Source organism: Macaca nemestrina, chromosome 8 (genome assembly GCF_043159975.1).
Source record: "Macaca nemestrina isolate mMacNem1 chromosome 8, mMacNem.hap1, whole genome shotgun sequence".
NCBI classification, from domain to species: domain Eukaryota; kingdom Metazoa; phylum Chordata; class Mammalia; order Primates; family Cercopithecidae; genus Macaca; species Macaca nemestrina.
The window spans coordinates 131,303,206-131,320,651 of record NC_092132.1 but is presented as its reverse complement, the minus strand read 5'-3'; the positions used below and the strand labels follow the sequence as shown (position 1 = coordinate 131,320,651).

The following is a 17,446-nucleotide window of genomic DNA, read 5'->3' as shown; positions in this document are numbered from 1 at the left end:
AAAGAACAGAACACTAACTGGATACACCAAACTATGTGAAAATACGAAACTAGAAAATATGAAATTCAGAATATTCTAATACAATCATAATAGTGTACAAATTACTTGTATCATTAGTATAAAAGTTAAAAGACAAAAGTATTTTTTAAAATGATAGTTAATACAATTTGTTAAGGAATATACAACATAAAAAGATGTAAATAATGACATCAAAAACTAAGACAGGGAAAGAAAAAGTGTCAAGTTTTTTTATGAGACCAAAGATAAATTGTTATCAGTATAAAATAAAGTTAGACATGAACTCAACTTACAAATTCAATAGTGTTTTTATACACTAACAAGAAACTATCTGAAAAATCCCATTTATAATAGCCACAAAAAATGCTTAGGAATAAATTCAACCAAGGTGGTAACTGTATTTTTTTCTAATTTGGTCTTGAGGTTTCTCTCTGTAGAGTGGCTATAAACTCTAGCCTTACCTTGGAGGGGGGATCCAGGAGATTTCATCACGGATGTTCACAGAAAACTTATTTATCCTGGTGGACCGTCTAATGCCTATTTAGGTGTTCATCTTGTGGGTGTCCCTTCCACAAGACAATTACTTTTACTAGCAGAAGACCTTATGGTTCTTGTCTGACCTAAGTCCAGTTTTAAGTTATCTCTACTCTTTAGGAGATAGCGACTCTTTAAGAGAGCCAAGATGGAGAAAGATGTTAGGTTCAGATGTGTCAGTTAGGGAAAACACAGAGGAAGCAACACAACAAAACACAGGAAACACAGAAGTGCTATATTACTTACAGACTCCAGAGAAGAGGATAGCACACTTTGCAGCACTTATGGGAAGTGGGGAGCCATCCAGTCCAAGGACACAACCCGGTGTGTGGGGAGCAAGAGACAGAGAAAGAGGACCCATGGGACTACACCTTTATAAAGATCCATGGGCATTATACCCTAGGCTTTCCCACAGGGATTGTGGAAGACAACACCTGCAAAGAAGGTTCACACTGCTCTGGTGTGAACCATTGGGTTTTATTGTAGTCAGTTGCTGTGGGATGTGTTGGATTTGGGGTCAGGGAGATGAAGAACAAATGTGCTAGATCAAAAACAATTGAAGAGGGAAAGGAATTATTAATTGGGCAAAAGATGCTGTGGTATGATTGGGTTTTAAACAACTTATATGGGGCCTAAAAATGGATGTCAAGGCAGCAACTCTTTTAAATAAATTTATGACAGAGGTGAAAGATCTGAAAACTGTAAAATATTGATGAAAGACATGGAAAGTAACAAAAATAAACGGAAAGACAGTACACATTCATGGATTAGAAAACTCAATATTGCTTAATTGTCCATATGACCCAAAGTGACCTACAGATTTAATGCAATGCCTATTAAAATTCCAATGACTTTTTTTACCAAAATAGAGGAAACAATTCTAAAATGTGTACGGGACCACAAAAGACCTCAAATAACCACAGTGATCTTAAGCAAAACAAACAAAAAGAACAAAGATGGAGGCATCATACTGATTTTAAAATATATTACAAAGGTATAGTAATCAAAACTGAATAGTAATGGCATAAACGAAGATAAAACTGATGGAATGAAATAGTGAACCCAGACATAAATCAATGTATTTACAGTCAACTGATTGTGACAAAGATACCAAGAACACAAAATGGGGAAAGGACAGCCTCTTCAATAAATGGTGTTGAGGAAAGTAGATATTGACATGCAGAAGAATGAAATAAGATCCTTATCTCACATCATATGTAAAAATCAACTCAACATGGACTAAAGATTAAACCTAAGCCCTGAAATTGTAAAACTACTACAAGAAAACATAGGGGAAAATCTTCACAACATTGGTGTGGGCAATGATTTCTTGGCTATGACCCCAAACACACAGGCAACAAAAGCAAAAATAGACAGATGAGATTATATCAGACTAGAAAGGTTTTGCACAACAAAGGAAACAATGAACAGAGTGAAGAGACAACCTACAGGATGAGAGATGGATATCCAAAAGATCCAAGATTTTGGTTAATATCCAAAATACACAGAACTCAAGCATCTCAATAGCATGCAATCAAATCATCCAATTAAAATGGATGCGTGGGCAAGGGACCTGAATAGACACTTCTCAAAAGACGACACAGAAGTGGCCAACAGGTATATGAAAAAAATGCTCAACATCACTAATCAGGGAAATGCAAATCAAAACCACAATGAAATATCACTTTACACCTGTAAAAATGGCTATTATCCAAAAGACAAAAGATAACAAGTGTTGATGACAATGGGGAGAAAAAGGAACGCTGGTACACTGTTGGTGGGAATGGAAATTAGTACATCCATTGTGGAAAACAGTATGGAGGTTCCTCAAAAAACAAAACATAGAACAACTATGTGATCTAGTAATGCCACTATCGGGCGTACATCCAAAGGAAATGACATCAGTATGTTGAAGAGGTATCTTCCCTCCCATGTGCACTGGAGCATTATTTACAATGGTCAAGATATTTAATCAACCTAAGTGTCCATCGATGATGAAAAGGTACAGAAAATGTAGTACACAGACACAATGGAATACTATTCAACTTTAACAAAGAAGGAAATTCTGTGATTTCTGACAGCATAGATGAACCTGGAGATACTATGCTAAGTGAAATAAGCCAGGCACAGAAAGACAAACACCCTATGATCTCACATATGTGGAATCTTAAAAGTTAATCTCATAGAGGTAGAGAGTAGAATGGTGATTACCAGGGTCGCATTTGGATGGTGGGTTGGAGATCTGTTGGTCAAAGGACACAAAATTTCAGTGAGATAGGGGGAAATAAATTCAAGAGATGTATTGTGTGACATGTTGACTACAGTTACTAAAACGATGTGTTGTACAGTCCTGCCTTCTATTCACAGGGAATATATTCCATGGAACAAAGTCTGCACTTACTCAAGTTCCTGATATAAATTGGGATAGTATTGCATATACCCCAGGCACATACGCTTTAAATCATTTCAAGGTTCCTTGTAATACCTAATGCAATAGACATGCTATGTAAATAAGTGCTATACTGCATTTCTTTTTATCTACTTTTATTGTCGTGTTATCATTTCCATTATTTTTTCCACATATTTTTGATCTGTGTTGGTTGCAGCCACGAATGCGAAACCCACAGATGAGGATGGCTACAGAACCCACAGATGAGGAGGGCAAAGAGGGCTTATCCCAGGGCTCTGTATCCGTACAGCTGAAAATTGCTGAGTAGATTTTTAAGTGTTCTTACCACAAATACACGATAAGTATGTGAATTAGCTTGATTTAGCCATTCCACAATGCATACTTCAAAACATCATGGTGTACACCATAAATATATACAATGTTTATCTGTCAATTAAAAATAAACTGATTTTTAAAAATAAGAGTGCACCTGCTGGACACTCCGCCTCAAGGCTGCGCCTCTGTTGCTTTGAGGCCACTGGCGGCAGGGGAACTTCATCCTTCCGGGAGATGGTGGCAGAGTCAACTTGGACCTATGGGGACAAGGCAGAGATGGGCATGAGTGGTTTCCAGACCTTACCTCTCCCAGGATCCGTCTCATATTCCCTTCACCCCAAGTGACAAAACTCATCAGAGCTTGGGCTTCTTTCCAGCTCCAAACTTTCATTCTTTTGCATCCGTGTTTGTTCCTTGGCCTGCTAGGGCAGCTATTTTCTATAAAGAAAAACACATCTGTGTCCTTTTCTCATATTATAACATAAAATATCTTTACCTCAGAAAATGTGAGCAGAAGAGTTATTTTTATTTTTTATTTTTTTGATAGAGTCTTGCTATGTTGCCCAGGCTAGAATGCAGTGGCTAGTCACAGGTGTGATCATAGTCCACTACAGCCTGGAACTTCTGGCCTCAAGTGATCCTCCTGCCTCAGTCTCCCGAGTAATGTGGATAACAGGAACACACCACGGTGGTTGGCAAGAAAAGATTTTATAAGAATATAAAAGGCCAGGTGCGGTGGTTCACGCCTGTAATCACAGCACTTTGGGAGGCTGTGGGGGGCGGATCGCGAGGTCAGGAGATCGAGACCATCCTAGCTAACACAGTGAAACCCCATCTCTATTAAAAATACAAAAAATTAGCCGCATGTGGTGGCGGGTGCCTGTAGTCCCAGCTACTTGGGATGCCTCAGCATCCTCCAGAATCTGGGAGGCGGAGGTTGCTCTGAGCCCAGATCACGCCACTGCACTCTAGCCTGGGCAACAGAGTGAGACTCCATCTCAAAAACAAACAGAATACAAAAAACACATATAACCCCTTCAAGCCGAAATAGCATCTAACATATTTAGTTTGACCAAGTGTTTAATTGACCTAGTGGGTGAATTCTGTCTCTCTCTCTCTCTGCCACACACACACACACACACACACACACACACACACACACACAGATACACAGTTTTATAAATGAGGGTTATAATATAACCTTAAAGAAAGTCAGGATATAGCATCAAACATTAAGTAATTTCTACTTTATAAGGGACTTTGACAAGCTGTTCCCAGTAAATATCAAAGAGTTACAGAAAAAGATGAAACAGCAATTCAGGGATTCTGGCCATGATCTGTGTGTTATAAATGACAACAAGAAGACAACTGGAGAATCAGAACAGAGTCTGCTGATTAGATAGTGGTAACGTGTTGATGTTAATTTCCTTGCTTTTAGAAAGTATACACTAAATAATTCAATAATAGCTTTCATCATGCCAACAGCTATTTTTCAAATTTTTGTGTATAGTTTTTGTAACTTTTAAGTTGGGAGTGTTTTAAAGTACAAAATTAATTTAATTGTAGACTTACATTTAATTAAATTTAATATAATCTTGCTCCTGAGTAAAAACAAAGTGGTTACAATAAAAGCTACTTGTGCTGGGCTCTGTTCAACTGCCTGGATCTAAACAAGACAAAATGTAGCTTTCTTCCACATCAAAGCCTGTCTAGTAGTTGGTGATGGCGAAGCTAAGGCACGTTTCTCAAATCCTTCCTTCTCGGGCTGCGGTCCCTCTAGGTTCAGGCGATGTCTGTCTCCGTTCTCTGCTCTCACACTCTTACTCCTTCTGAAGACCAACTTTTGCATTTTGTCAATTCTTTTTTTTTTGGAGACAGGGTCTCTCTCTGTCATCCAGGTTGGAGTGCAGTCTCTGCTCACTACAACCTCTGCCTCCCGCGCTCAAGTGGTCCTTCGACCGCAGTCCCCAGGTGACAGGGACCACAGACAGGAGTGTGCCCCAACGCCTGGCGAATATTTGTGTATTTTGTACAGCTGGGGTTTCACCACGTTGCCCAGGCTGGTCCAACTCCTGAGCTCAAGCGTTCTGCCTGCCTGGGCCTCCCAAAGTACTGGGATTACAGGCGCAAGCCACCACACACGGTCCGTTTTGTCAGTTCTTTTTGTGGTCTGTATTCTATTTCCTTGATTTATGTTCCTCCTTGTTACTTTGTTTGGTTTAAATTTATGCTTATATTTTATGATTGATTAATGTAGATCTGCAGGCCATACATTTCACATTTTTTGACAGCTTTAATGAGACACAATTCACATAATTAGTAATTATGATGATTCATATAATTCACCCATTTAATGTCTACATTTCAGTAGTTTTTAATATACTCATAGCTATGCAATCATCGCTATAATCAATCTTAGAATATTTTTATCACTCCACAAAGGAACTGCATACCCTTCGATAGTAACTCCCCATCTCCCCAACTCCCAATTCTTTAGTAGAAACATTGAAAGCTGTATTATTTCACCCCGAGCACTGTTAGCCATTTCCCACCAGTTTTGAAGTTATATTGTTATTATTATTTATTTTGTAACATTTTACCTTCCCTTTTGATTTCTTCTATGAACCACAGATTTTTTAGAAGTGTATTTTCAATAACCAAATTTTAGAATTCTCTACGGACTGTTACTGATTTCCAGTTTCGTTTCATTAAGTGTAGAGATCGTATCGTGTGTTTTATAGCCCAGAACCCGGTCTATCTTGGTGAACGTATCATGAGCATAGAAAGGAATGAGTGTTCAGTGGATGTTCCACTCTTGCTCTTTAAATGTCAGTTAAATCAAGGTGGTTCACAGTGTGCAGGTCGCTTGCCTCTTTACTGGCGTTTTTATCTGATCGTGCTACCAAGTGCAGAGAAACAGCTGATCTAATCTCCTTTTCATTCTATTTTTGTGTTATGTGTTTTGAAGCTGTATTACTAGGCATATACAATTTGTGATTATTATTACACTCCTTGAAGAATTAACCTTTTTAACTACAAAAGGTCCCTTTTGAGCTCCCATAATATTCTATGTCCTAAAATTGTTACAGTAGGTAGCTAGTCAGGTATGAGCAGGGCAGGAGGCCTCTCCAGCTTCTGACACCAGTAGGGTTGGGCGACCATCAGGTGGTTGATAACTGTATCTCTAAAGTAATCATTGGTTACAGCCGGGCGTGGTGGCTCACACCTGTAATCCCAGCACTTTGGGAGGCCACGGCGGGGGGATCACAAGGTCAGGAGATCCAGACAATCCTGGCTAACATAGTGAAACTTCATCTCTACTAAAAATACAAAAAATTAGCCGGGCGTGGTGGGGGGCACCTGTAGTCCCAGCTACTCGACAGGCTCAGGCAGGAGAATGGCGTGAACTCGGGAGGCGGAGCTTGCAGTGAGCGGAGATGGCGCCACTGCACTCCAGCCTGGGTGACAGAGGGAGACTCCTTCTCAAAAAAAAAAATAAAATAAACGAAAAACTGGTTATAGCCGATGCCAGAAAAAAGCAGTCTCCCAATACATAGAAAACACCTGAAACTGATCAGTAGTTTCCCAATAAGATTTCAGGAGTGGGGAGAAGGCAAGATCCTGGAAGTATGCCAACCCATAAAACCCCAACTCAGGCAGGCGGGCTGCACACTGTTTCTCAAGTCACCTGCTTGGCCAACTTCCAAGTTGTACTTTCCTTCTCTTTCCCTTCTTTCCTTTCCTTCCTGTTCTAAAGCTTTTTAATGAACTTTCACTCTGCTCTGAAACTTGCCTCCATCTCTCCTTCTGCCTCATGCACCTCAGTCCTATTCTTTCTTCTCAGGAGGTGAAGAGCTGAAATTGCTGTGGAACCATAAGGATTGGCCACCTTCAACGTAAGGTAACTCAGATCTCGTCCACTGCTAACAAAATCACCTTCCTCTGATACTGAGATAGCCATGGCAGTTTTCTTGGCCTTACACTCTGCATAGTGTATCTGTTTCCATCTATTTACTTTCAACAGACAGCATCTGTGTCTTCCTTTTAAGTCCCAGCTCGTATAGACAAGATATAGCGGAGTCTTGTTTTTTCAGCCCTTCAAACTCTTTCTACCTTTGACTGTAGTGTCCAGTGGATTTACAGTTAGTGCAATAATTGATAGTCGAAATAGACCTATAAGTTTACCATTTAAACTATGGTTGTCTAGGCTGGGCACGGTGACTCACACTTGTAATCCCAGCACTTTGGGAGGCCAAGGTGGGTGGATCATGAGGTCAGGAGATCGAGACCATCCTGGCTAACACGGTGAAACCCCGTCTCTACTAAAAAAATACAAAAAAAATTAGCCGGGCATGGTGGCGGGCGCCTGTAGTCCCAGCTACTCGGGAGGCTGAGGCAGGAGAATGGCGTGAATCTGGGAGGCGGAGCTTGCAATGAGCCAAGATTGCGCCGCTGCACTCCAGCCTGGGCGACAGAGCGACACTCCCTCTCCGGAAAAAAAAACCAAAAAACTATGATTGTCTAGTATAATTTTACTCCTTTTTCCCCTGCATATTTTAATGTTAATTACCTTTTAGAATTCCATTTTAACTGGATACTGACTTCTTATGCAACATATTTTCATGATCTATGTGTAAGTGCTACAGGGAATACAGTATACATTCAAGTGTTTATATTCTATTGAAGGTTTTTAAAAAATAGATTTATTGAGGTATAATGGATACGAAACAAAGTGTATATTTTTGAAGCATGTAGTTTGGTAGATTGGGATGTATGTATACACTGTGGAACTACCGCCATTACAAGATAATGACAAGTCTACCGTCCTGCAGTGTTTCTGCATTTTTCACTGTAATCCTCTCCTCCGCTTTGCTCCTATGTCCCCAACAACACTTCTTCTGCTTTTTGTCACAATACATTAGTTGCATTTTAATAAGACGAGGAATCAAATGGTATGCATTCTGCTTAGGTTCCTTCACACGACATGATTTTCTGTGTGTGTGTGGTTTTTTGTTTTGTTTTGTTTTATTTTGGTTTTTGTTTTTGAGACACCATTTTGCTATGTTTCCCAGGCTAGTCTTGAACTCCTGGGCTCAAGTGATCCACCCACCTTGGCAGGACTACAGATATGAGCCATCACACCCTGCCCACCCACCCTGACCCATTAACTATTATGAATTAAAGGCTATTGAAAAACATCAGGTGCAAGAACATGCTTTGACCTCTTTTGTGTTTCCTAAAAGCAGGAGATGAAAGTCCCCAGGGAAACATAGGACAATCTCTGTTGCGGGAAGTCAGGGACCCCGAACGGAGGGACTGGCTGGAGTCGCAGCAGAGCAACATAAATTGTGAAGATTTCATGGACATATATCAGTTTTCAAAATTAACACTTTTATAATTTCTTACATCTGTCTTTACTACAATCTCTGAATGTAAATTGCAAAGATTTCATTTTAATATGGACATTTATCAGTTCTCAAAATTAATACTTTTATAGTTTCTTACACCTGTCTTACTTTAATCTCTTAATCCTGTTGTCTTCATAAACTGAGGATGTACGTCACCTCAGGACCACTATAAGTGTATCTAACTGTACAAATTGATAGTAAAATACACGTTTTTGAACCATATGAAATCAGTGCACCTTGAAAAAGAACAGAATAACAGCGATTTTAGGGAACAAGGGAAGACAACCTCAAGGTCTGACTGCCTGTGGGGTCGGGCAGAATAGAGTCATATTTTTCTTCTTGCAGAGAGCCTATAAACGGATGTGCAAGTAGGAGAGATATCGCTAAATTCTTTTCCTAGCAAGGAATATAATATTAAGACCCTAGGTAAAGAACTGCATTCCTGGAGGGAGGTCTATATACGGCTGCTCTGGGAGTGTCCTACGTGGTTGAGATAAGGACTGAGATATGCCTTGGTCTCCTGCAGTACCCTCAGGCTTACTAGGATTGGGACACACCAGCCCTGGTAAATTTGAGGTCAGACCGGTTCTCTGCTCTCGAACCCTATTTTCTGTTGTTTAAGATGTTTATCAAGACAATACATATACCGCTGAACAGAGACGCTTATCAGGAGTTTCTGATTTTGCCTTGTCCTGTTTCCTCAGAAGCATGTGATCTTTGCTCTGCTTCTTTGCCCCTTTAAAGTATGTGATCTTTGTGACCTACTCCCTGTTTGTACACCCCCTCCCCTTTTGAAATCCCTAATAAAAACTTGCTAGTTTTGTGGCTCAGGGGCATCATGGACTTGCTGATATGTGATGTCACCCCCGGAGGCCCATCTGTAAAATTCCTCTCCTTGTACACTTTCTCTTTATTTCTCAGACCGACTGACACTTAGGGAAAATAGGAAGAACCTACGTTGAAATATTGGGGGCGGTTCCCCCAAGAAATCTCCTTATTTTTAAGGATAGAAGTCAAGGCCAAGAGAGTACTGTGCAGACCTTGTTAGAATAGAACCACTCATCTTTTTAGCTTCCACATATTTACTTGCTTCTTCACAAGTTACTTGGTCTAATTCAGTACATAAGTAACTGACTCTCACTGCATCTTCTGCACCAGGTAAAACTTGCATTAAATAAATGTGTGTGTTGGCCGGGCATAGTGGCTCATGCCTATAATCCCAGCATTTCGGGAGGCCAAGGCGGGTGGATCACCTGAGCTCAGGAGTTTGAGACCAGCCTGGCCAACATGGCAAAACCTCATCTCTACGAAAAATACAAAAACTAGCCAGGTGCGAGGGTGGGCACCTGTAATCCCAGCTACTCAGGAGGCTGAAGCAGGAGAATTGCTTGAATCTGGGAGGTAGAGGTTGCAATGAGCTGAGATTACACCACTGTTACTCCACCATGGGCGACAGAGCAAGACTCCATCTCAAGAAAAAAAAAGTAGTATGTGCTTTTATCCTGTGTACCTGTCTTATGTCTATTTAATTCTCAGGCACAGCCAAAAAAAAAAAAAAAGCCCTTAAAGGGGAGCTTAGCTTTCCTCTATGACTCAATGGTGACTCTATCCAAACACCATCCTCCAGGCCAACAATACCACATTCTAAGGCCTTGCACCAGCATGGCATCTCTGGAGGAGGGGCAGGCAAGGGTGGTGATCTCATGCCTCCCTCACTGTACCTCCTTTAGTTATATGATTCCTGGTGTCACCTCACCCACCACACCGTGGGCTCCAGGGAGCAGGTTTCACATGGGGTTCGTCCATCCTCCCTGGCTCCAGCAGACTCCAAAGACAATAAAGGGCTCACTATCTATTTCCTGGGTCAATCACTTTCCCCCCAAGCCCATGAGGTGAGCACAGCTTACAGCCTAAGGATAGGCTCCAGGCTGTGGCACAGAGAGGGGACCCTGAAGAGCCCTGTGGACTCTGCTGAGGACCCACAGGAGCTCCCCGAGGCCAAGTGCAGGACAGAGATCAGAGAAGCAGCTGCTCAGAGAACTCTAGCTCTGCAGAGGCCCAAATATGGCTGCCATTATACAGAAGGTGAGGCCAAAAACGCTGGAGACATTGCTCCTGAATCTCATTTTGTCATTTGTAAAAGAGGGAAAATGATCTACCCTCATCTCCCCAGGTTGTTAGGAAAATCCACTACCTGAAAATGTGCAGTCACTGGCTGAGAGCAGGACACCAGCTGCCCAACAGCACAGGCTCGGGGCATGGCACTGTCCCCACTGTCCCCATCCCCAACCTGGAAGCTAGAGCCTCGCTGTCCTGCCACTCCCAGATACAGGACAGAGGACCGGAACCAGGACCGTGGTCTCTCAGTAGGGGCTGGGAGAGCAGCCATCTGCAGTCACCTGGATGGAGACCTTTCCTGCTCACTCTTAGAACTCCAACCCGGGCCAGGCACCCACCACTAGGACAACTGGAAGCGTGGCAGGTAAACCAGGCTGTGGCCCTGCAGTGCCATCACTGTCCTCACTTGAACTCTGGCTCCTCTGTCCCTTGATGGCCCCTCCACATGGTGCTCCACTCCAGTCTTAAAAAGTTTCTGCCCTAAGCTCAGGGAGCCGGTACTGAGGTGCAGGTAGGAGCAGGTGCAGCCTCTGCTGGGTGGAGGACATATGCCCTGGGGATCCAGAGTCCAAAATGACTGACACCAGCCCTGAGGATGTAATTCATCCTCCCACACCTGGTAACACAGCCCTCTGAGGTTTACACAGGGCTGCTGAAGATCTTTATCTCCTCTTTACTTTACAGGCAGGAGCTGGGGCCACACCAGTGTCACAGAGCTGGAGGGGAAGCACAGCAGGGCCCAGCTGTTCCCAGCCTCCAATCTCAGGAGTCCTTGAGGAGCCTCAGAGTCTGAGATTCTGAACCATTGGATCTATTCGATTCCTACTTTGATAAAGAGAGGGGCGGGGTAGAAGCACCTGTCACGGAGATTGAACCAGTCCAACGTTGACAGACCCAGGACCTGGGGTCAGGAACTGAGCTCAGCTCCAGGCTCATCTGATATCCTCCTGAAAGCCTGAGGACGGAGACCTTATCTCCATTCACAGGCATGGTGGGTGGCAGGGAATTGCCCCAGCTGACCATGGTTTCCCAGGTGCATAGCTGGGAATTCGGTCTTCCCTGCCACCCTCCCCTGCTGTCTCATCTGGATCCCCCAGTAATCTACTGGGAGTAGATTTGGTACTTTGGTACTCCTAGTACCAAAGAACTCCTGTATCCTTGAAAATTCCTAATACCATGAAGGAATGAAAGTACACAGCAATGTGATGAATCACGTTTTACTTCCTAGACTAGCAAAAAATGAAAGCTAAGTGTAGCAAGGGTGTAGGGACACAGGCACATTTGTGGACTAGGTGTGAGTATATGCTGAGTTCAATGGTCTTTTGGAGCAAAATCTGTGAACATCTAAAGAAACTTCTGAAATCATTTATCCCACAGAAGTAGAAGTAAAATTATACTTCTAAGGAGTTGCCCAATAAGCTGGTGCACATGGATATGTGGACACACAATACATACAAGGGTATTTAGTACAACATTGTTGGAATTAGCAAAGGCAAAGTCAGGGTAGGATCTAACAAGCTGCCCCTAGGCAGTAACAGTGAATTAACCTTTGGCTTACCCATGCAGTAAAATACCCTTATTTAAAGGAAGATCAATCTGAATGTACTGCCATAAAACATCTAATGTGATTTGTGTTAGCTCCAAAATTTTAAAGAGCGATTGCACATTGAAATGCATTTGATAAGGCAAGACTGATGGAGGGAACAAAGCCTCCTTTGGGATGTATAGAGTTCACATTCCCAAAACTGAGATTCACGTTGCTGGCCTTGTCTACACTGGTCATCCACGCATTCTCTCTTCAGGTCCACTGTCCTAACACAGCCATTCTTCTACCTGCCTCAGGTAGGTCCACCCACTATAAACTATTGCAGAAGTCGGCTGTATAATTTTTGAGAGGTGAAAATGTTACTGCTTTTCTGAATTTAGTATTAATTTGTTTAAAGAAAACATTCAAACTCTCATAGTTCCTATAATCTTGTTTTATCCTCCCCCTTTTGTTTTGGTATTATGTAAGGAACCTTAGAAAGTGCTGTTGGCAGAAACGTCAATCACTCTGAGAAAGTCCTGGCAGTCTGCACATTTTATTTATAATAAGTCCTTACTCTGCACCCCACCACCAATCTCAGTTTCCAAAGCCAACTCACAACGAGAACTTTACACCTTTTATGCTGAAGGAAGGGGCCAGCCCGCGGTCCTGTCTGTGCGATGCAGGGGGAACACACGGGTGACAGTGAAAGACACTGGTTAACCGCTTCCTGCCACTTTCAGGGCTCTAGAGGAAATTAAAGTTGCAAACACAAGCGTTGGAAAGCTTTTTCACCGGCTGTTTGTTAAACGGATCTCCAAGGAACACGTTTAACAGTGTAAACATAGGGTTAATTTTTTTTTTTTTTTTTTTTTTTTTTTTGACAGAGTCTTGCTGTTGCCCAGGCTGGAGTGCATTGGTGCAATCTCGGCTCACTGCAACCTCTGCCTCCCGGGTTCAAGCAATTCTACTGTCTCAGCCTCCCAAGTAGCTGGGATTACAGGCGCCTGCCACCATGTCTGGCTAATTTTCGTATTTTTAGTACAGACGGGGTTTCACCAAGTTGGCCAGGCGGGTCTCCAACTCCCGACCTCAGGTAATCCCCCCCGCCTCGGCCTCCCAACGTGCTGGGATTACAGGTATGAGCCACCACGCCAGGCCTGGGTTAATGTTATTAATGAACGGACAAACGAAAGAGGCCACGGCTCTGTGGCTTCCAGAGGTTTACTCCGGAGTTTCCATCTTGACTCCCTCCCTCCGTTGATTCTGGAACTTACTCTGGGGCAGCTCAGTGCGGTCCTCGCCTCTCGCGACAGCCAGGGGGAGCGCGCGCTCTGCTCCCTCGCAGCCGGGTCGCTCCTGCCCAGCCAGGGGACCACCCAATCTTCCCGACTCCGACGACGGGTTCGTCCTGCCCGGGCATGCCCCGCCGCAGGCGACCCGGGCCAAGCGTCCCCGCCGTGTCCCCCTCTCTCTCTGCCCACTCCCGGCGCCAGGTGCGCTCTTCCCCAGCCAGGGACCGCGGCGGGTACTCACCGGCAGCAGAACCGCGACGATGACGAAAACAAACTTAAGGGTCTTGGGGTCCGGGAGCCATGGTGTGGTTCCCGACGCCGTCCTGGCTCCTGGAGAGCGCCCTGGTCGAGCGCTCGAGGCGGTCGGGGCCCTCTGTCCGCAAAGTCCCATGAGAAGGGAGGTGGGTAGAGGCTCTTCGCCCCTCTGAAGTTTGGGTAAAAAGCGCCAAACTCAATCAGAAACTGTCCGGAAACGGTCCCCGTAGCTCGTGCGCGTGGAAAGGTTCCCGCAGCTACACTGGCAGAATTGGCGCGCGCACCTCCGCTTTTATACCCCGGAAAAAGGCGTGGTCACTTGTTCTCCCTTCCCGTAGTCACTTCCAGGCACTCAGAAAAGGGGCACGGCCTCCCCCAGTACCTCCGGGAGGGCCCAGGTTGTGTGCGTGGGTGCAGGGACGGAGAGGAACTAGTTCTTGCCGGCAGTGGTGACCCGGGGCCTGTGGTTTGATTCCGGGTCCTGTCCAGGCTGTGGCAAGCAGAAGGGGTAGAAGCTGAGGTGCTTCCCACTGCGCTGCTGTAGTCGGGGTAGTGAGGTTCAGAGGAGGCTCTGGAGGCCTGTCCTGAGCCTGCTCCCTCCCCGGGACGCCTGTCTCTCCTCTTGTTAAACCCTGAACTACTTCCTGGCTTAAGGACTTCAGTCCACTCTTAGCTTCTGCTCCCACTCCCTCCCCCTACAGCGGCCTCACTGACCACTGCTCTGATGCCACTGCCTCCAGCCTCCTTGCTGCTGTGACCCAGCACCAAGCTTCTCTGGCAGGGGCTTGGCACCCCTCAGTAGTGGGTGCCTGGCACCAAGGAGGGGCCCAGTGAGCACATGAGTGGACAGAATGAAGGACGCAGAGGCCATGACGGGCACGTGCAGAGGCTGAGGAGTAGGTAGGAGGGAGAGGAAAGCCAGGGGCATCCCTAGCCACAGCCTGGCACCCTTTGCATGGTCAAGGCACAAACACTCCCTGACCAACCTTGAGGGCTCTAGTACTGAGGCCCCATCGAGACAGGGGAGTCAGGGGAGTGGCTTCCAAAGCCTGTCCCCAAGTCTAGTGTCTACCCAGGTCCAACTGTCTGACCTTGGGCTACTTACCTCCCCATTGAGTTAAGCACACTGCCTCTGTGAGGACAGACCCAATGTGTGGTATTGAAGGGTGCCAGCTGGTGAGCCTAGGCAATCAGGTCAATGGCACAACTCCTAGACCCTTGGGGTCAGTTGGCTCCTGACCCCGCACATGGTAGGTAGAAGAGGGTATCACTATAGAAATGAAGGTTTTTTGACTCACCAGAAACCTGGGAATGAAATGTCATCCTCTCCACAGGCTTGGATTTGAGCGATGGAGCACCCCAAGCACCTGCCAGGCCCCAGACACTGACCTAGGGTCAGAAATGTGTGCCAGGGCCAGGCGCAGTGGCTCACGCCTGTAGTCCCAGCACTTTGGGAGGCTGAGGTGGTAGGATCACGAGGTCAGGAGTTCGAGGCCAGCCTGGCCAACATGGTGAAACCCCATCTCTATTAAAAATACAAAAATTAGCTGGGCATGGTGGCGGGCACCTGTAATTCCAGCTACTCTGAAAGCTAAGGGAGAAGAATCGCTTGAACCCAGGAGGTTGCGGTTGCAGTGAGCCGAGATTTATGCCGCTGCACTCCAGTCTGGGTGACAGAGTGAGACTCTGTGGGGAAAAAAAGAAAAGAAATGTGTGCCAGGCCCCAGGCACTGAGAAATGTGTGGGGTCAGGAATGTGTGCTGCGTGCAGGAAGTGAGAGGACAGGGACTTCAGAAAGACTGACAGCATTAACACAGAGCCATCAGGGCCTGCAGCAAAGTCCTTAAAGCACTTTAGCTCCCTTGGCCCTGGAGGGTGAACCACACAGTGTAGACTAGAAACCAGATTGCAGGTAACGACACATTCTCTGTGCCCTATGTGGGACACTGACTAGGGCTAATGGCAAAAGGCTGTGAGCACCTCCCGGGAACTGGGCCTTTAGATCATAAAGTTTCCATTTAAGAGGGATTTACTAGCTTGCGATGGAACACTAACTGAAGCTCCCCCTGTGACTGAAAGACGTAATCTTGAAACCTGAAAAACTCGTGATGTCTTCAGTAATCTTGGAAAAGCTCTAATGGGGAGGGCAGTCCCAGAAGAGTTCTATTACAAAATGGAAATGTATTTTAGTGCAGTGGTGCGATCTCGGCTCACTGCAACCTCCGCCGCCCAGGTTCAAGCGATTCTCCTGCCTCAGCCTCCCAAGTAGCTGGTATTACAGGCACGTGCCACCATGCCTGGCTAATTTTTGTATTTTTAGTAGAGATGAGGTTTCATCATGTTGGCCAGGATGGTCTTGATCTCTTGACCTTGTGATTCACCGACCTCGGCCTCCCAAAGTGCTGGAATTACAGGCGTGAGCAACCTCACCCGGCCTACAAAATGGAAATGGTTGACATGGGATCCTGGTGCCTGAGGAAGGCAAAGAGGAGACACTCATGAGCAGGGAGCCTCTGTTCCCCTCAGACTGACTCTGGAACTGGGTGAGGAGCTGTTGGATTCTATGATCACTTGGACACTTCCCTATACACAGCTCTTTACTGACTGACCAAGAGCTACTTAGTTTGTAGACTGTCATTCCTAGGTGAATGGACAACATCCTATTTGGAAGGCCACCCTTCTGATTGAGGAAGGCAAAGGCAAATCGGCTAGGTGGGTTGGATTGCATGCTGTTTTCCTAGCGTTGATGGAAGATTTGAACAGCAGCAAAAGCCCCTGTACTTGGGTTTTTTTCTGGCTCATGGACAGTCGTCAACATCCCAGTCATAGAGTTGGGAAGGAGAATGTGAAAGTTGATCGCACAAATTGGGTCATTCTTGTCATACCCAACTAAAACAGTCAAGAGGTCATGGGGAAGAAATCAGTGTATTACCCCTGAACTGCAATTTTCTGTAAGCCTGGCAGCTGTAAGCTGAACCTATTAATAGTTTATCTAATATCTATTGACACAACCTGCTGCTGCTCTAAGACCAGCTTGACCCACTGCAGTCACTCGCCAGTCAGAGCATGCCACTTCTTCGATTTGTACAGCGCCAATGAACTTTCTGGAAAAAAAAAAAAATACTTAGTATTTCTCCTTTTAAAAAAAACCTTTAAACTTCTCTTTGTTCTTTGGACATACCAAAGACAACTTGGTCTTTGTGTATGCCAAGAATTGCAATTCTTGCTTTCTAAATAAAGCGTATTAAATTTGGATATTCGTCTCTACATTTTCCATTGTTTCCAAGAGTAGTGGAAAACTGGCCTATTGAAGGGATGTCCATATGGGGCCCGACCCTATGGAAATCTCTAGGGGTACTTGAGGAGTGCATTAAAATAGGACATGCCCATAGCGGTCAGTAGAACCCACCCTCAGGTTTGGAAAGTGACTGTAATCAGCAAGAGATACCCCTGTGTACTCCCTTGAGGTGGTCACCAGGGTCCACGAAGTAAAATAAGTGGATATGGGGGAACCACAGCGATGCAGAGATGGGCTGAATTGAAACACGTTCCTCTTGCTGTCTCTCAG

General features: G+C 44.9%; 1 protein-coding gene across 2 annotated transcripts in view; it reads right to left on the bottom strand.

Annotated features, from left to right (window-relative positions):
• The window catches only part of LOC105482065 (tumor necrosis factor receptor superfamily member 10D), a 28,715-nt gene extending 14,489 nt beyond the window's left edge, over positions 1-14,226 (bottom strand). The window contains exons 1-2 of one of the 2 annotated variants that reach the window (XM_071068498.1): positions 13,865-14,226; positions 3,432-3,534 (exon numbers count right to left, since the gene is read on the bottom strand). In XM_071068498.1, coding sequence (XP_070924599.1) covers positions 3,432-3,534; positions 13,865-14,014 — 253 coding nt within the window. In that variant the 5' untranslated portion in view covers positions 14,015-14,226. The remainder of the gene's footprint in view (positions 1-3,431; positions 3,535-13,864) is intronic. The other variant, XM_071068497.1, reaches the window with a different exon arrangement.
• Positions 14,227-17,446: the final 3,220 nt, after the last annotated feature.